The sequence below is a fragment of the Colletotrichum scovillei genome (assembly GCF_011075155.1).
Source record: "Colletotrichum scovillei strain TJNH1 chromosome Unknown Contig00007, whole genome shotgun sequence".
NCBI lineage: Eukaryota > Fungi > Ascomycota > Sordariomycetes > Glomerellales > Glomerellaceae > Colletotrichum > Colletotrichum scovillei.
In genome coordinates, this window is record NW_023336265.1 from 537,015 (window position 1) to 556,582 (window position 19,568).

The following is a 19,568-nucleotide window of genomic DNA, read 5'->3' on the forward strand; positions in this document are numbered from 1 at the left end:
TACGTCTCTCCCGAACCACATGGAACATGGAATGGCCGCGGACACTGACGCAAGATGAGCAATCTTCCAGGGACGAACAACAGTGGTCCAGCAGGGACTGCTGAAGTTTTCTGTCACTCTTTTGACCTCGGGAAACGCCTGCAGCCTAGTGACATCAAGGGCGAACTGCATGCGACCCCATCAACTGCTGCCATGAGCTGGCTCCAGCCATCGGGTTCTGGTAGCTCTTCCCCTTTGGACACATTTATCAGCAACGTGTCAGCGAAGCTGAAGGCATCACCGCCCGGTGCTATCCATCGTATTGTAGTGCCGAGCCTTCTGTCGCCCGCCCTCTATGGCTCCTCAGTCTGCCGTCCGGCAGATGCCCTGCAGTTCTTGCACAAATTGAGAGCACTGCTGCGCCAGCACGAAGGGAGTCTGACGGCTATGATCTCGCTGTCTACCTCGTTGTTCCCGCGATCGACGGGATTTACACGATGGATGGAGCTTTTGTGCGACGGAGTGCTGGAAATGCTGCCCCTTCCGAGAAAAGTGCACATCGAGCCCAATACCAAGTCAGAAGACGTCGTGCAAGGTATGCTCAAAGTGCATAGCCTCCCTGTTTACCACGAGAGGGGAGGAGGTATAGAGGGCCAGTCTTCGCGGGAAGACCTTTCCTTCAGAATGAGCAGCTCAAGTGGGCTCATTGTGAAGCCTTACGTTCTCCCGCCTTTGTTGGATGAAGGGGATGGGGGCCAAGGGGCCAAGGCAGAGGGGAAGAAGGGGGAGAAGCTAGACTTTTGAGTCTTCGATGGAATACATAATTGATTGAGTTGAGCGTATAACAATACGAGACCATTTCAACCTATCCATGATTCAGCATGCCCAAGACTATCAGTGAAGGCCCTGATGTACTGCATAGGTTCGCCCTAGCCGTATCTTGAGGGCTTTGGTCCTCGAACTCATAGTTTCTCTCTGAATCAAAGTATAGAAACAGTGGAATTATATGGCAGATATTCCTAATCAGTAGTCAAATTGTTTGAATTAACGCGACACGGCAACTTACAAGTCGAAAGGCAGGTATGAATCCTGGCCAACTCGACGTTGAAGAGTAGGTACAAACGCACAGCCACAGCGCCACGCTATCTTACGGGGCACACAAACACCTCCAGCATCACCTTAAGAGTCAGAGGGGTTCTGCCTCACCGCCCGTCTCCACCACTGCCAGCTCCATAAACCTCAATTCTACGAATTTTTCCAGCTATACCTCTTTCTTGACTCTGACAACCACGCATCAGGGTAAGTCTTATGAATTTCCTACCATGTTTCAACACCTCCCAAAGCTCAATGATTAAACAACCCAATCTCAATCAATCTGTCAATCCACTGACACTCTGTGACGAAACTATCATTTTAACGAGATATGATTTTGTGGCTTTCAGCACTGTTACTAGCTTTTTGCATGCAAGCTTTTCAAGCAGTCGCTAACACTCTTCTCTCAGACACAAGGACAGCAAGGTCGACCCAAGACGGTCCGAGGCAAGAACAATGGCAGCAGCGTTGGAAGACCCTTCGGTCCCTCCCGTGCGCATCTCCAAGATCGCAGATCGCTACCTCGTCTTCGATGCTGAAGATGTGGCCACAATCAGGCGCAGCCACAACATCTGCTCCGTTCTGGTGGGAACGACCCCGCAGAACCCAACACAAAACGTGTTTCTCAGTCTGCCGCTGGAGTTGCTACCCGAGGAGGCCAGCGTGCTCATCGAGAACAAGGTAGGCCGCCTCGTCGAAGAGGCTTCGCATCACTTGTCGTCCCTACGCTCTCCGGACAAGGCCACCCGCCAGGCCTACATTGCACTACTGAAAGAACGTCGGAGCAAGGCGCAGAAGCTGCTGGCAGAGGATCAGGCCAAGAAGGCAGCCACGGAACAGACGCGGAGGAACAAGGGCGCCAAGTCGGCCGCGACCCAGCCAAAACCTGGTCCCGAGGGGGATGATTCTCTGTTTGGAGGTGCCGTTCCAGATAAGAGCTCCAAACCCCGTGATGGCGTGGATGCCAAGCCGTCCGTGGCGGTCACGCCGACAACCAGCGAAGGTCTCCTCGTGCCTTTGGGCGAGGTTGAGGAAACAGTGCCTCGACCTCTCGCCGGGCCGTTGCACCAACACTTGCAGTCTAGAGGATACTTCATGACTCCTGGTCTACGTTTTGGCGCCGATTACAGTGTATACCCGGGTGATCCATTGCGGTATCACGCCCACTTCCTCGCTACAAACTACGATTGGGATGAGAAGATACCGATGCTTGATATCGTTGGCAGTGGTCGTCTGGGAACTTCAGTGAAGAAGGGTTTCTTGTTTGGCGGAGAGGTTCCCGACGTGAACGGTGACACTAAGCAGGTGCGCGCATTTTGCGTTGAATGGGCAGGAATGTGAGCTGGAAATTGTGCCACACGCCTGAATGAACGTGACGCTCAGCGCTTAGCCTAGATAACCTATGTAATACCAACAAGATACCCCTATTTCGTGTACCTCAATGAAATGACTATGCTACGAACCGCCCCCAAACGCCGAAAATCTCCCAATATTCTGATATCCCATTGTAGCAAGCACAAACGTGCTTCCTCAGAGACGCCCTGCCATTATCAACTTAACCCTAGGGCACGTAGATCCTGCTGAAGCTGATGACCTCCCGACGACAGCACACACATTTGTCAAAGTTGTTCATAGCAAGTGACACTCGGCAGTCGTCGCAAAGACTCAAGCACCGGCAGGGCCAGACTATGATGGTCCGGGGGGAACTCTGGCAGACGACACACTGCGGACCGTCCGGACCTAGACCAGCCGCCCCTTCTGCCCATGTCGATGTCCCGCGATCCACGGAAGTCGAGAACTGGGAGCGCCGGGACAGCAGCAACTGCTCCAAGCGTTGAACCTCCTCGTCTGGTGTCATCTTGACCGGCCGCGTCATGACACGATTTGACTGCCCGTTTGGCTGCAGTATCTGAGTTCGCTGGAGCTGCCGTGACCTGAGATACTGTGATCGTGTCACGATTCTGTCGCTACTCAGATGCGCGGCCAACGCATGCGCCTCTTCCCTCTCTTCGGGGTTGCTAGGGTGTAGCAGGCGTGCCAGATCTGACAGCTGTAATGAATCATCCGGGACCGGTGTGTGCTCGCGCGAAGCCCATGTCCTAGACTGCGTGGGCGTTCTCTGCCCAGCGTCTTCCGATTCCCAATCGCTATCGCCGTTCGTGCTGAAAGAAACGACGCTCGTCGTATCGTCATCATCATATGCCGCCGCCGGTTGGTACTCTCCGCTGTTGTCTGCCGAGCCCCACCATCCACCCTTCAGCCACCAGCCGTACAGCTTCGAATCGAGGTCGGCGTCGTCCGTGGGAGCCCAGTTCTGGTTTCCCCTCCATACTTGCTGCCGGAACTCGGATTCGACATCAACGCTGTCGGTCAGTGGAATGTTCATGGGTGACTCGGTAAGACCTGCAGGTGCTTGAGAACGGCCGGCACTATCCTTGGGATTCGACTTCCTCAAGTCGGTGGCAGCTTTGGGTCGGCGAACGATCCAAAGGAGGAGCCTCGGGTGCCGTAAGCCAATCTTGGAAAGTATTTTCAGCATAGTGGTAGCCCACGTCCGGAAGATCAGTCTGTTGATGTTCATGATGAAGTCCAGTGCCATCAACCATCGGCCACTCCGCTCCGCAGCGCCAACGCCGTCCCGTAATCTTCGCTCCCCAGACCGTGATTTGGGCACCTTTTGGGCCGCCCGTTCGCGAGCGTATCCATTCTTGGACAACATGTGGTCGTCCTTGACCGGCACTAGACCAATCGTGCCAATAGTATCATAGTGAGAGTCAGGAGCGCCGGCTCCGATCCACTGGTTTCGTAATTCTTCAAGCTCGCGGTACCTCTCTTCCTCAAGCCACGTGTGCGGTCTCATTGTGACGTCTCTGTCTTCGTTCAGGTAGACGGCTTCGCTTGCCATAGTAATAGCCCCAAAGCCGGTCCGAAGCAAAGCGGTGTAAAAGTCCATTTCCATAGTGATCCGAATGTCGGATAAAGAGAGGTTGGCTTGCATGTTGGCGTGGGCTTGCGCCAGCCGCTCGCGAAGGCTCAGCCTCTGTCCTGATTGACCCTCTGTTGGCGTGAGGGCCGCCAGACCGAGGGCGAGTAGGTAGATGAAGAAACAGACCAGAATGCCACCTAGCACAAGAACATGAGGGATGAAGCCGATGATGCAGACTGTCGGAAATCGCAGCAGGCCTTGCTTCGCAGGATCATCCAGGGAGAACGTGAAAGCACTCCAAAGAATGCTTGCCATGAAGCATAGGCCCCAGAATCCGGTGCTGACGAGTCGGAATCTGGCTTGCAGGTTGAAGATGCCTAGCAAATGGCTGGTAATGTGGCTCATGGTTGAAAGAAAGGCAACGAGCAGAACCTCAGGTGAGGTGTTGACCCTTCTGAGGATCATGGAGCGGCTGATGGCTATGCTGCTGGCGCTCGTCGAAGCAGCATCTGCCACTTGAGATTGGGTAAACAAGCCCCAGCCAAGTTGGTTGCTAATGGCAGCATCCGCTTCGGCAAAGGCAAGGGAGTGCTCGAAAAGCGTCATGCCCGTCTCGGCTGCTACGGGTCGGCCCTGCACAGCACACGATACGGTCTCCAGGAATTGACTGAAGCAAAACGTTCCGAATAGCGGCCACAACAGAGACAGAGATCCCCTCATGTCCTGCGTCGCGTCATTGGTATTTGTTGGAATCATGCCCACAGCTGTGCAGGACGCTTCGTCCGAAGCCCCCAACAACAGTGCTGAACTCATGGTATGGAGGAGACCGCCGGCTTGTGAGAACATGAGCTCGGAGCTCTTGCTTGTATTTCCCCAGCGCATTTCGGCAAAGTCGGGAGATGTTTGGCACTGGATTGACCGCAGTAGGCCGCGCGCTTGTACCAAGAATAGAAGAACGGGCAGGCCACGCAAGGCCAGTCGAATCGGCAGAGTGAGTCGCAAGCGTCGGCGAGTAGCTGCGAAGATGTGCGTGCGGTTGAGGACGATTGCCATGGCAATACAGCAAAGCGCCCACTTGCTCGTTGCATAGCTGAAGACACTACCTAGCCCTCTTGCGCCCTCCATGGTGAACTTTGGAGACGCCAAGACAGCATCTGGATCAGCCGGAATAGCAGAACCAGTTCCAGGAAGGCGGCCTATGGGAGGAGGTATATTCATATCGAAGGCAGCGGTCGTGGCCGCGTCGGTAGTACGTAGGATGCCGGGTCCCGTTGCTTCTGGAATGACTCTCTCGAGGGAGTCGGGAATGGGAAGATAGGCCGTGAGCTTTCGCACCATCCTCGGGCCAGCCCATACCAGGTCTTCGAAGGAAGGAGCGAGCTTGGTGATGTTTACGGCGTATTGAACCTGGTGGGCGGTCCACAGCGAGAGGTTCTGCCACACCCCTGTATTTTCCAGAGTAGGAGGTGGATGCAGATTGTCCATGGTCACCAGGAAAAGGTTGGTTTTCAGACCAGATTATAAAAAGGCAGCGGCAGCAGCCTTATCGCTCGGGGCGGCTGGGAGCGTCGCGGTTCGGATCATGGGCAGTGACGTCGAATGCGGGAGAACATTATGCGGACAGCAGGCAGAAGGAGGTGTTCGGCTGACAGGGTCTCCAACAAGGTAGCTGTGGACAACCAATGTCAGGAGCGGTCGTCGACTAGGCAGGCGGTCGTCGATGGTATCTCGCGGATGATCGAGGCCCAAGGTCGGTCAAAGATGGCTCGTCAAGAGGGCAAGGACGGTGGGGGTGTAGAGATGGATAAGGACGGAAGCTCGGATGGGATGGAGGGATGTTGTCGCATGCCCGCGAAGCTCACTGATCGCTCCAGGTCGCTCCACCCCTTAGCGCCGTTTTCTGACGGACAATAGCGAGCCCAGAGCACCGAGGAGCTGGAAGCCGGGGTCCGGGTGCTTACGAGAGACGGCTAAGGGCTTCCTCATTGCGACGACTACGCTACCGAGGTTGGGGTAAAGTGGGTACCTGACAAGCATCCATGCTCAACCTTGAAGGTATCATCAACAACCCGGAAGGTCTACCTATACGGAGTGAACTTCCAGGGAGCACCGCTATGAGTTCCTTCCTTTGCCAGGCAGATGTCTCAACACAAAGTAAGGCAATCGCGTTGACGTGAAAGGGAACAAGAACAGGCAACGGCCATAAGCAAACCTTTTCGGGATAATCTGTACGGCATTCACAGCTCACTTGCTCAATTCTCAGCAGGCACATCGTGATGAGGGAAGTCCTATTGCCTCCCAGCCTACCATCGAATGAGCAGACTTCTCCAAATTTTGCTAACCATGTCTGTCACCCCCTCATCTATCGAATGAAGCTCTCAATGTTTCTTCATACATGGGGCTGGTATCTTTTGCCGATTTGGCCACAACGCCTGATAATACAGGATGTTGTCGACATAGTCCACATTGTGCGCACCGGTCACGAGTATGGCTATGTGTAGAGGGCTCGGTGACTGTCATTACTCTGACAATTCTGCATGAGCTCCCCAAGGTGATCTTGCTTTCGCCTGCCAGTCTTCCAAGATCTTCGTCCTCCTTCGTGATCACTCGAGTGCGAGTCACCCGATAAAATGTGCCGAGCTGATGCATGACAACGCATGCTACTTTTTTCGACGCTCAGAGGCACCAAGAAGCCATTCTCAGTTGTGGCTCCTTTTCGAAGGCGCGAAAAATCAACGCCGTGTTGTTGAACTCGGGCTGCACACCTCCGCTAGGTAATTTGCCATGACCTAATCGATTAACTACTGGGTGGTTGGTTGCTTTCGAGCCTCTCGAGAACGGCGCGGTAGTTGCCCTTGGAAGCTTGAATAGCGCGACCCATGAGTTTCGTATGGAGCAAGGGGTCCAACGGCGAGAGCTGACCCTTCACCCAGAGGTTGGTGATCTCCGCGCGACAAGGGAGGTAAGCCACACAGCAAGCGGCAAGTATTCTGTCGTGCTCCAGAGAAACGGGATCCAAGACAATAGACAGCGCGTCTGTGTCTGTGGTGTCTTGTTCATTTGAAGAGACAAGAGCTGCAACACCGCCGGTGACCATGTCGACGCAATCGATACCAGCGTCGGCGAGAGCCGCCGCGGCAACAGTGATGCAACCACTGAGGACGTTCATCATATCCCACTCTTCGTTGCCTTGGGAGTGAGACGCCTCTCGCTCTTGGTCGCCTTCGATAATGGTAACAATCACGTCGACGCCACTTTTTGGCCATCTATCCGCAATGATGACTCCGCGCAGGGCCGTGTCGAGATGAACGCTGAGATCTCTCTCACTCGAGTCACGAAGGTAGCCTCGACGTCGACGTGTGGCGAAAGGAGCGTATTTGACATGAGTTGAGAGCACCAAGTAAGGCGAGAAGGGTGCGGATCGAGGAAGCGAACGAGGCCCATGGACAGTGCAGATGAGCTTCATGCCATTGGTCTTTGACTGAGAAGCAGCCTGAGATTTGATCTGGCCGAGTGGTGGCTCAATCTCCATGTATGCTGAGCCTGAAGCTGTGGGAGTGACGCCAGTCTTGAGAACTTCTCACTATTAGCATGATCAACTTCCAAGGGAAAAGCAATGGTCAACTAACACAATCCTCGAATTCCGTTTGCCGGCCTTTCCCTGGGGGTCGCAATCGGATCCGTAGTCTCATAAACGGGCGGTAATGTTGTACCAGGCGGTCCATTAATTCTCCGTCGATCAGCCATCTTGATAGAGACTCTGTTTTGGTTTTTTATTCCCAGTAGTGAGGAGGGCGGTTTGACCGGTTTGTTGATTGGCAGTATTAGTTTGGCAGAAGATGACTTCCCGCGATATGTGTGTGGTTGATGAATGCCTGACGTCGTTTGCCTGGGTCGAGGGCCTTTCTTAGCTGCTCGAGATGAGGCCTGAGGTGAATTTTCCAGGTCGTTACCGACCACTGCGTTACGGCTACCATACCCGCTTAGATGCATCTGCGCGCCGGCGCCGGGTCCACAAAGGTAAGTGGAGACATCCCATTATGCCATATAAGGCTCGATACTTCGAGTCGAAATTTTTCACCACACTCCTTCCCTCCATTAACTTCAACCACCATCTTTCGCAAGCGCGAAAAGAACAATGCTCCGGCAGCCAAAAATGGGCTGCTTTCGCATGGTCAGCTTCGAGAGCATTTTACTCGGTAAGTTTTTGCAGCCTCATTTGCGCCCATTGTCCACCTTCATGATGTATATCTTACACACCGTTCCCGCGATCTCCTGAGCGCAAGAACAAACATGCATCACCATCTGATCCTACGCCACTATGGACCTTCAGCACATTCTCTAGAGACCAGAAAAGAGAACATTACTAACTGTGGTTCAAGGTCAATAAACCAGGTGAATTTCTCGTCGTCAGAACTTCCTGTCTACACTTTTTGGGTACGTTAACTTTGCTTCTTCCGTCTCTCTATTTGCAGCACCTGCACATCGTCGACTATGATGAACAACCATATCATTCAGTTCTGCTACTGAACACTGTGATGATAACCCATATACCAAAAACTTTGTCTGATACGACGTCTACCTTCTTCCTTTGCTACTGTTTGATCATCCGAGTCAAATAGCTAACAGGAACAGTCCTACAGCAGGCAATCAATCTTGTTTATTCAGCGTAAGAGCTGTTGCCCCCAACATGGTGGGTAAACGCGCAAGCACAGGTAAGAATTTTCTTGTTCTCAATGCTTTCCCTCGCGTGCTTCTCGGGCTTCCTGCTCGGGCGCATGCAACATCATGATGACCATAGCTTATCCATTCAACTATGTCATGCCAGCCGAGTCATCCTCCCACACTGGAGTTTCTCTCCGGAGGGACGAGGAAGGTGGTGGAGTTGTCTCCCTCGGGAGTCGTCATTTGACTTCAGTGCTGAGCTTCTCGGTTCCTCGTTCTGAGGTTCAGGGTTCGCGAGGCCGGCTAGGCTGAATGAGTACACCCGGCTTGTCTGACCTGATGCCATGATCATACTCTCTCAAGTAGCCTTTACGTGTGGTTCACTTTGCTAATGATGGCCACGTTTAGGACTCATTCTCGTCTTGCCCTGCCTCGGTAATGTGAATTGTGTATCCATGCCTGTCTCCCGTGATGTCCACCAGAGCGCTTTTATTTCGTTGTGTTCATGATACCTAAAGTGAAGGGTAGCCTCGCATGCACAATTCATCCACCTGCGGCTTCAGTCGAGATGATGTGGCAAGGCGTTGGAGATGACTAAGACGTCAGATGGACTGTTGGTCTCTAGTCGCGCTCTCCTCCCTGATGTCCCCCACAACCGCAAGTGCAGCATGACGGAGTGTGTAGGCGAGTGGGTAACATGTCTATGTATGATGGCCTCGGGAATGCCGAACACCTCACGTCTGAGAGTGAAATACGACACCTATGTATTGTGTTGCGTGGTCTCGACCAAAATTTCATCACCGAAAGGACTTACCTGTTCAATTCGGGCGTTGCGGTAAGGCGCCTTGCCTTAACTTACCTTACCACCTGCGTTCAAAGGGGTTTACGACGTATCTCTCCCTAGTCGTGATCTTGCCCATACTCCCTGGTATCTTTCACAAGCCCGCAAGCCATGTTACCCATTTCTCTGATCGACGGTTTTCTATCAGCTCTATCGAGTCTGACTCTGCGCCTAAGTCTTCAGACAGATGTTGGTGTTTTTGAGGATGACTGACGCTCGTCGGTGTCATGAAAGTATTTGGGGGGCCGTAAGAGAAGACTTAGAAGAGCACTGAATACCGCCTTATCGTCGGGAGCGATGGTGGATGGAAGGGAGGTTAAGCTTTAACGGAGGCAGATTTACAGACCTCCCGGGCGATTGTGCGGCCAGATAGTCGCGGATTCAGAAGCTCGAAAGGCAAGGTAGCTTGGTCCCGCGTAGCTTGAGGCAGTGGAATCCAGACTAGTGGGAGCTCAGGGAGGCTTCTTGCGCCAAGTCTCGTCCAATTACATTGCAGACTGTGCACTGCGTACCCATCCTCCCGCCCTGCCACCCTGCCTTTGGCAGATGGACACGTTCAAAGTACGCTGTCCTTACTGTGCATCGTTCCCAAACGGCGCGAAGCAGGGGTGCCGGTACCTGGTTAGGTGCCCTGTCACAGCTGGGCTGCCAAGTACCTATTCAATTCCTGGGATGACAGAGAGGCAATCTGAAAATAAAATAATACGTAGCCAAAGTTGGCGTCCCGGTCCAGTCCCAGACCCCGTATTCGCAGGTATCCCGTCGACGCTCCCTTAACCTACCTGACCCATCCCATATTATCCTCCTCAAGACGCATTGTCATCCGTCATCGCGATCGCGGCCTTCATACCTTTCGACAACTTGACACGTTCGCTGCTCGAGCCGCACTTTCCAGCCAACCGACCACAGCACTCGCTCCCCCTGGTTTTAGATGCTCTCCTCTGCTTAATCTTCACGACTCCCAAGGGCTGGGCGAGGTGCTTCATTGCTGTACAATTCTCCACCCTCACCTCGGGACCGGGAATTCGACTTCCACCCAGTGCCCTGGATGTTGCCTTCTTATTCTTCCTCAGCCTCCAAGGTGGTGCCGCGGCATCATGCGAGTGGTTACTCCAATGGATATCCAAGGGGGAACACGTTCGAGATCTCCCCCCATAGGTCAGGAAGACACCTTTGTTCTCTCCTCGCTGATTGCTTCTATCCTTTGCGCCGCGCCTCGCTGACCTGTCATTCTCTTCTCAACAGATACCAACCACGAGCCTCAACACCCGCGAATCGTCGTCGTCAGCGTCTAGTAACCCGCCTCATCATTGTCGCCGTCGTCGCCATCTTCTTTCTCGTCTTCGTCTGGCCGGGAGCCTCCCTGACTTCCATCTTCTCCCTCGGCCTGCTGTCCGCCAGCAGCGACTTGCAATTGGAAACAGTGCGATACTACGATCTCAGCAATGTGCAGGGGACTGCTAGGGGATGGGAGCGGGAGGAGCGCATTCTTCTCTGCGTCCCTCTGAGAGACGCCGAGTCACATCTGTCCATGTTCGCCTCCCATCTGCGCAACTTCACCTACCCCCACCACCTCATCGACCTTGCCTTCCTGGTCTCCGACTCCAAGGACCGCACCCTACAGGTTCTCAACGATATGCTGGAGGAGATTCAGGCCGACGAGGACCCCAAACAACCTTACGGCGAGATCTCCATCATCGAAAAGGATTTTGGACAAAAGGTCAACCAGGATGTCGAGAGTCGTCACGGATTCGCGGCACAGGCGAGCCGAAGGAAGTTGATGGCCCAGGCCCGTAACTGGCTACTCAGTGCCGCCCTGCGGCCATACCATTCCTGGGTGTACTGGCGCGACGTTGACGTCGAAACCGCCCCATTCACCATCCTCGAAGATCTCATGCGTCACAACAAGGACGTGATTGTGCCAAGTAAGTTCAAGAAACCCCGAGGGGCGAGGGAGAGTATCTCGCTGACAGTTCGCAGATGTTTGGCGACCTTTGCCCGATTGGCTCGGCGGAGAGCAGCCGTATGATCTCAACTCATGGCAGGAATCAGAAACGGCGCTAGCTCTCGCGGACACTTTGGACGAAGATGCCGTGATCGTTGAAGGTTACGCCGAGTATGCAACTTGGCGACCGCATTTGGCATACCTGCGAGACCCGTATGGCGACCCTGATATGGAGATGGAGATTGATGGAGTGGGCGGCGTCAGTATTCTTGCCAAGGCCAAGGTCTTCCGGTCTGGAGTACACTTCCCAGCTTTTAGTTTCGAGAAGCACGCTGAGACGGAAGGATTCGGAAAGGTAAGATGGTTGTGCTACTGAATGTAGAAGAGAACTAACCATTCCACTGTAGATGGCGAAGCGCATGGAATACTCTGTTGTCGGTCTGCCGCACTACACGATCTGGCATCTTTACGAGCCTAGTGTTGACGACATCAAGCACATGGAGGTACGTCGCTTGCTCAATGGCAACGTCATGAAATCTATTCTAACGCAATACAGGAAATGGAGCAGGAGAGGCTTGCTAGCCAAAAAGAGGAAGAAGAAAAGGCCGAAAAGGCTAAGAAGGTCAAAGAGCAGTTCGGCGATGCCAGCAGCCAGTGGGAGAAGGACAAGACTGATATGCAAAACCTCGTCGTCGGAGAGAAGAAGAAAGAGACGAAGGGCACCAAGGAAGACACCAAGGAGGTCGCCAAGGAGGGCAAGGAGGCCAAGTCGCCCAAAGATGCCGACAGCAAGCAAGCGGATACAAACAAGAAGGCCGCAGCAGTAGACAAGAAGGATGCAGAAGGCAAGTCAGACAAGCCGGCAAAAAAGGAAAAGGACGGAAACGGCGCAGCATTCGCCAAGAAGGCTGAGAGCTGAGGAGGATAAATCTAGTAGGACGACTCCCTACCGTCGAACATTGCTGGGTTCTGTAGCTGTTCTTGATGAACAAGTATCGGTACGCAGTTTGCCACCAGCAGACAGCTTGTGCAATCGATACACGGGGATAAAAAGCAGAGTCGAGCCGTGTTGTCAACTTTTGTTGTACACTAGGATATCTGCCACCGGATGGTCTGGAACAAGGGGATGTTGTAGGAAGGCGTTGATTTATCTTGGGGCCCAAAGACACGGGCAACGCATCGGGCATAGAACTAGCCCGCGAAATTATGAGTTACAGATGTACAGTTGAGAATTCAATATACGTGATTAGATGCAGAGAATAGGCCCGAAGCAACCTTGTCAGTCCAGGACTCTTGTTGATTAGGGAAAATCGCGATGGTCTGGCCTCGCTCAAGACTCCATCTCTTATTTACGGAGATGCCACTTGGAATCATGACTGTAATGATTGTAGCAAAGCAGCCCCGAATAGCATCTGTTTGTGTGGAAGTGTCTTGCCATAGGATTCAGTAACAGGTGTAGTATCTTGGCGGCCAAGGCTGGAGGCTGAGGTAGTTGACAAATGGAAAGGAAGTATGAAGTTATTAACTTAGTGCCTCTACCTCTATCGAAGGCTAGAACCTTGGGAGGATACGTACCTCCACAGCTTAGCTTTCGGGTACTGAGGTACCTTACACTTACAGCGGAATCCCCACTCTGGGGCATTGCACCTTATCTGGCTGCTTTACCGTGGGTACTCGCTACTTAGTGATCACTAACACCGGGCGCCATGTAGAGGCCTTGCTCCGTAGGTACACGGTAAGACTTGGAGCTCCATCTGCAACCTGGTCAATTCCTCGCCCAGGAACCCTTTTTGGCGACAGCTGTCTCCGTCTTGGACAAAACACCTAAATCTCAACGTTCTCGATCCGCACCATACGAACCCGAGCTAACCTCCAACGGCTCGACGGATATCTGTCCTTGGACCCCTCCTCGGCGATTGCACAAGGCACCCGCCACACATTGCCAAAGTATTTTGCTGTCATCCACGGATATCCAGCCCGTGCTTCGTCGTTCCTCTCTAGCCTCAACGCCGCCACCCAACACCATCATACCGAGAGCCCTCCAAGACCGATCCTCGCGCGCGCGCACTCGAACCACCGCGTTCACCTTCATACCATGAGTCGAGATGCAGATGACTTGCTGCAAACCGAGACGGCCTCTGCCGTTGGCACGCGCTCTAGCGCGGACATTCGTCGAGCCATGATCGCGCCGAGGATGCAGTATCGAAGCCGACCTGTCTCTGTCGCTGTGGACCCCGTATCTTTGGTCATGTCCGAGTGCATATCGATCACTTCTGCGATTCAAAAACATGCGCGATCACCTCATTCTTCCGTTTCGGCCATCTTGGGTGGAAGCCCAAACCCGATTCACCTGGGGCCCCCGAGTCCTTCACCGAGGGGTGCATCCAAGACACCAGGCACTGGACTCGGGATCGATGGCGGTCAGGACGTGGCCTCCGCCAACAGATGGGGCCTACGTGGAAAGAAGGGTCGCAGCATACAGGACAACCCCTTGATGGCCGGTTTTGGGAAGCTCCGTCATGAATTGGCCAGCGTTAGAGGTAGGATTCAAACTCGCTCTTTGCGGCACTGGCCTCTGCTATGCTGAGCTAGCCTTGCTAACAACGTTGCGCCCCAGACATACACTCATTCGACGCTCTGTTTCTCTTGAATCCGTTCCTTCAGATAATCCAAACGAAAGGCACGGCCGCGCCCATAACCATCCTCACCCTGGGAGCTCTGCGCAAGTTCTTGGCATACGGATTTATAAGCCCTGCATCACCACGATTCGCCCTTGCCATGCAGTCCCTATCGGCAGCTGTCACTCGATGTCAATTCGACGGAAGCGACTCAGGACAGGTGGAGGTTGTTCTCCTAATGATTCTCCACCTAATGGAGGACATGATGTCGGGGCCGGGAGGCGACATTTTGAGTGACGAAAGTGTTTGCGACATGATGGGCAGGGGGCTAGCAATTTGCTCGCAACCACGATTTTCGCCCGTCCTCCGACGAACAGCCGAGGCGTCCATGGTTCGCATGTGCCAGATCATCTTTGAGGACGTCAAACACCTCGAGGTTGAGGCCGGAGACGAGTCCGACGCTCTCGACAAGCAAACAAGCGCGGACATGGACAGCGTCAAAATGGACCCAGCCGCGACTACTGCGCCAGGCTTGCAGGTGACAAGCCCTGAACCGGATGCGCGCCTGTCCACCTCAAGCTCGACTCCCTTGGACCCGAATCCACGATCTCGGGGAGGCTCAGAGTCGGGTGACAGCAAAGCCGACGCTGGCGCTGGCGGCGATGTGGAGGCCGACGGTGATGCAGATGGCGCGGAGAGTTCCGATTCTTTGGATCTCCGGCCCTACTCGCTGCCTTCTGTACGGGAACTCTTCCGGGTTTTGGTCAACTTCTTGGACCCCAACGACCGGCAGCATACCGACACTATGAGAGTCATGGCATTGCGCATTATTCACGTTGCCCTCGAGGTTTCTGGTCCCTCTATTGCGCGGCACCCTGCTTTGGCTGGGATAGCCGAGGACAGGCTCTGCTGCTATCTCTTTCAGCTTGTTAGGTCGGACAACATGGCCATCCTGCAAGAGTCGTTGATCGTGGCCGGCACGTTACTAGCCACCTGCCGAGGTGTCTTGAAGCTGCAGCAGGAGCTCTTCCTTTCGTATCTCGTTGCGTGCCTTCACCCGTCGGTAGAAATACCGCGAGAACCAGGCATTGACCCGTCACTGTACGCCGGGATACCGCAATCCCCCAAGCTTGTCAAGCCACCCCCATCACAGACAAGCAGCGGCCGCTCGACGCCAGTCCCGGTAAAGGATCGGCAAAAACTCGGTCTAGAGGGTGGTGCCAGGAAGCCAGACGCACGACAGGCCATGGTTGAGAACATTGGTGTACTGTCAAGGATGCCAACGTTCATGGCTGAACTCTTTGTCAATTACGACTGCGATGCTGATCGGGCGGACCTGTGCGAAGACATGATTGGCCTTCTCTCGAGAAATGCTTTGCCGGACTCTGCAACTTGGAGCACGACGAGCGTGCCACCGCTTTGCTTGGATGCACTGCTCAGATACATTCAGTTCATCGCCGAAAGGTTGGACGAGGCCCCGGTTGTCGATGACTATCCCGACGCTACGGAGCTACGGGAACTAAGACGGAAGAAGAAGATCATTATCAAGGGCACCAGCAAGTTCAACGAGAACCCCAAGGGCGGCCTTGCCTATCTCGAGGCCCAAGGAATCATCTCCGACCTCAAGGACCCAGTCGCAGTCGCCAAGTTCCTCAAGGGAACATCGCGCGTGTCCAAAAAGGTTCTCGGCGAGTATCTCTCCAAGAAGGGAAACGAGGCCGTACTGGAGGCGTTCATGAGCCACTTTGACTTTTCAGATAAAAGAGTGGATGAGGCGCTCAGAGGACTATTGGAGACATTCAGATTGCCTGGCGAGTCGGCATTGATTGAGAGAATCGTTGTCTGTTTCGCAGACAAGTACTGCTTGAAGGCGAAACCGACCGAGGTCGCCAACGCGGATGCGGTCTACGTCCTGACCTATGCCATCATCATGCTCAACACGGATCAGCACAACCCCAACCTCAAGAGTCAAAAGCGTATGACCGTGGATGATTTTGCACGAAACTTGCGGGGCGTCAATGACGGCCAAAACTTTGCGCCAGAGTACCTTCAGGATATTTTCGACAACATTAGAACCAACGAGATCATCCTGCCTGATGAGCATGACAACAAGCATGCGTTTGACTATGCTTGGCGTGAGTTGCTCGTCAAGTCGGAATCGGTGCGTCCGCTGGTTCTGTGCGAGACGAACATCTATGATGCCGACATGTTCGCTTCAACGTGGCGGCCTATCGTGTCCACCCTTTCTTACGTATTCATGTCGGCTACGGACGATGCAGTCTTTGCGAGAATCGTCACTGGCTTTGACGAATGCGCCCGAATTGCGGCCAAGTACAAAAACACGGAGGCTCTCGATCAGATCATCTACGCACTGAGCCACATGACAACCTTGGCTACTGACATACCCTTCAACACCAATTTGAATACGGAGGTCCAAGCTGGCGAAAGCAGTGTCATGGTCAGCGAGCTGGCAGTGAAACTTGGAAGAGACTTCAGGGCGCAACTGGCGACTCTGGTACTGTTCCGGGTTGTCACTGGCAGCGAGGAATTAATCCAGGATGGTTGGAAACATGTAGGTCAACATCCTCCTGGGTCATCATGGCGGAGAAACTAACGAAACCTAGATCACCCGCATATGGCTCAATCTCTTCGTCAACTCACTGGTCCCTCCCTTCTTTGCGGATTCACCAGTTCTGGACATTGGTCCGATTCCGCTGCACACACCCTCTCAGGTGATCGATCGTGCTGCAAAGACTGTCGATACTGGCTTCTTTTCTGCCTTTACTAGCTACATTTCCAGCTACGCAGCAGACGATCCACCAGAACCCTCGGACGAGGAACTGGAAAGTACCCTCTGCACCGTCGACTGTGTCAACTCATGTCATATGGGCAACGTCTTTGCCAACATCTCGTAAGTCTGTGTGCTCCTGACCAGGTACAGCTACTAATCAGAGCCGCGTAGAAAACTCTCCCCTCAAGACCTAGAGCCGCTGATTGACTCCCTCCTCAACGCACTACCTGAAGATAACAACCCAACGGTGATCGTAGTCAAGTCGGACAATGTACCCGCAGCAACGATGAACGGCCAAAAGCCCGTGCAACCAGGAGCTGTGTACGACCCTGCCATGGCCTACATCCTTGAATTCAGCACAGTCCTGGCTCTTCGTGACCAGGACACTGTCCAACTTGTAGCAAAGAGGGTCATCGAAGCACTGCAGGCCGTGCTGCGAGATGCTGGACGGTACCACTACATTGTTGTCTCGAGGGCAACCTTTTATCTTCTCAAGCTACTCCGAGTCAGCTATGTATGCATGCTCTTACCCCCTGACAACGTTTGTTTTCTCATTGACTGGTTTACAGGCTCATGATTACATCAATGTCCCGGTACTGTTGCACACAATCTCGAGCTTCCCCAAGGAAGCACTGGCGAGAACTTCGACGATGGTGCTCCAGGGCTTAAGACTGTGCATCGACGAACCCAGCCCACTACGCAACGAGATCATGACTTCCCCGGACTTCTGGGCAATCATGCGAGCACTTACCGGACGTCCAGATTCTGCACCTCTCGTGTTTGACATTCTCGAGTTAGGTTGCGGAGGTACACCGCCTGCTATCATTGCCGATAACTACGAGGCGGCCATCTCTCTCTTCGGCGACTTCGCGTCCGGGGCGGGTCGGATTGTCCTTGCAGAACGCAAGCTAGATGCCCAGCAGCGTAAGGCCCGAGAGGGGACGCACGACAAGACGACGTGAGTGATTCCCGATGCCTATACCACATTGCAAGTTACTAACGGCCAGCAGTATCAATGAAGCAATCTCACGAGGTACCAAGGCGGTCAACAGCATTCACAATATGACAGCGCGTATACCTTTCTTGATGAAGCAGTCCCATCTTGAGAGCAACGAAGGTAATGCTCTTCACCGCTGTGAGATGAGCAATAACGACTAACGCAATGTTACAGCATGGTCCGCCTACTGGCTGCCTATCTTCCAAGCACTAACAACGCAATGCACAAACCCATGCCGCGATGTTCGCCTCCAGGCATTCACGTCGCTACAGCGATCTCTACTCTCCCCTGAGCTCACTGACAGTGACCACAAGGAGTGGACCGCCATCTTTGGCGAGGTCCTGTTTCCTCTCATTCACAAACTCCTTAAGCCTGAAGTCTTTTCATCGGACCGTGACGGCATGAGCGAGATGCGTGTTCAAGCTGCGTCACTGCTGTGCAAAGTGTTCCTTCAATATCTCGTGCTCCTTTCAGAGTGGGACGGGATGCTGGATCTGTGGGTCAAGATTATTGACATCATGGATCGGTTGATGAATAGCGGTCAAGGCGATAGCCTGGTACGTTTATGTGGAGAGTCCTGGACCTTACAGAAGAGATTGCTAACAGTACGTAGGAGGAGGCGGTTCGGGAGAACCTCAAAAACGTGGTGCTCTTCATGGCAAGCAGCGGCTTCTTGGTGTCTCCCAGACAAGACGCTTCGAAAGAAAAGCTATGGAATGAGACTTGGAAACGGATCGACCGTTTCCTTCCAGAGCTGAAGAGTGACCTGGCCTTGGAAGAACCAAGTAGCGGAGAAGTGCCGGCGCCAGCGGCTGGTACGACTGCCTAGAGGTAGTTCATCGTAAGGCGCCTGGGTGTGATTGCCGTTAGATGAGATGACTGTTTACGTGTACATATATGGCAACTGGGGGCAGCATGGGTTAGGTATTCATGATGGTCAAGATACTGGGCCACATCGGCATTTGATGCATGCAGTAGGATGTCAAGGATGTCACCCTGATATCTACCCGCAGGGTGTTATCGAAAAGTGCTTTACGTGAAAGTAAGGGGAAGTCAAAATGCACTTGGACTACATTATACATATGTAACCGTGCCCAAGTGCAGTGTATCACCAAGATCCTGCATATAATAGAGAGCCATTCTTTATCCCTTCCACAAGCGTTCACGTTATGAGCACAACGGTTCAAGGCTCGGGGACGCTGAAACACCGCGAGGACAAAGGTCTCAACACCCAATAACATTTTTTGACAGCTCAATGGAGGCCAAGACTGACCCTTTCCTTGAGAACGAGCAAATCTGAAGAGAAAGAAAGGGATTGTCAAAAATCAAAAACATACAACACCAGGTATTCGCTGGTCGTCACCGACCCAACTACTAATCCGGCCCTCATTGGCTTATCTATGGGAGAGCGGACGGGATCCCGAGTTTTCCAATGGGTATGGTCGTATGTGGCAGTTTCAAAGCAGAATGTGTCTATAATCCCGACCCAGCAAGATTACAGTCCAGCAAAGAAGGCCGTGAGGGGTCCAACAGAGCCAGAGTAATATCATCTAGTCTAGAACGACACCACGCATCTTCCAAGGGGCCGCTCAATAGTCTACTTACTACGTAGTATCGTTTTCGTGAAACACTAGCAGAGATTGCTCAATGATTGTGCAACAAGAATGCAGTGAAGCTATGGATAGCTTGATGTTGAAGTTGGAGTTGAAAGCGG

At 53.3% G+C, this 19,568-nt stretch overlaps 5 protein-coding genes across 5 annotated transcripts; 3 read left to right on the forward strand and 2 right to left on the reverse strand.

Moving 5' to 3' along the window:
• Positions 1-1,259: 1,259 nt before the first annotated feature.
• HER10_EVM0003771 (tRNA intron endonuclease) lies at positions 1,260-5,811 on the forward strand. The gene has a single exon (XM_035473435.1). It carries the CDS (start codon positions 1,528-1,530, stop codon positions 2,410-2,412), a length of 885 nt encoding a protein of 294 aa, XP_035331378.1. The 5' UTR covers positions 1,260-1,527; the 3' UTR covers positions 2,413-5,811.
• On the reverse strand, positions 2,633-5,482 carry HER10_EVM0009612 (uncharacterized protein; the record flags this gene model as incomplete). Its single annotated transcript, XM_035479097.1, has 2 exons — positions 2,633-4,830; positions 4,861-5,482. The coding sequence occupies 2 exons, from the start codon at positions 5,480-5,482 to the stop codon at positions 2,633-2,635; spliced, it is 2,820 nt and encodes a 939-aa protein (XP_035331730.1).
• A 511-nt stretch (positions 5,812-6,322) lies between the features above and the next one.
• On the reverse strand, positions 6,323-7,911 carry HER10_EVM0007819 (3' exoribonuclease). Its single transcript, XM_035477363.1, has 2 exons — positions 7,627-7,911; positions 6,323-7,573 (listed from the first exon to the last, which is right to left on the reverse strand). Exons 1-2 carry the CDS (start codon positions 7,742-7,744, stop codon positions 6,795-6,797), a joined length of 897 nt encoding a protein of 298 aa, XP_035331623.1. The 5' UTR covers positions 7,745-7,911; the 3' UTR covers positions 6,323-6,794.
• Positions 7,912-10,264: 2,353 nt separating this feature from the next.
• HER10_EVM0000275 (mannan polymerase II complex ANP1 subunit) lies at positions 10,265-12,633 on the forward strand. Its single transcript, XM_035470063.1, has 5 exons — positions 10,265-10,661; positions 10,749-11,428; positions 11,484-11,803; positions 11,856-11,951; positions 12,005-12,633. The coding sequence occupies exons 1-5, from the start codon at positions 10,552-10,554 to the stop codon at positions 12,365-12,367; spliced, it is 1,569 nt and encodes a 522-aa protein (XP_035331129.1). The 5' UTR covers positions 10,265-10,551; the 3' UTR covers positions 12,368-12,633.
• A 584-nt stretch (positions 12,634-13,217) lies between these two features.
• On the forward strand, positions 13,218-18,907 carry HER10_EVM0009872 (Sec7 domain-containing protein). Its single transcript, XM_035479344.1, has 8 exons — positions 13,218-13,988; positions 14,066-16,638; positions 16,691-16,977; positions 17,029-17,371; positions 17,427-17,815; positions 17,868-17,974; positions 18,029-18,411; positions 18,468-18,907. Exons 1-8 carry the CDS (start codon positions 13,544-13,546, stop codon positions 18,681-18,683), a joined length of 4,743 nt encoding a protein of 1,580 aa, XP_035331746.1. The 5' UTR covers positions 13,218-13,543; the 3' UTR covers positions 18,684-18,907.
• Positions 18,908-19,568: the final 661 nt, after the last annotated feature.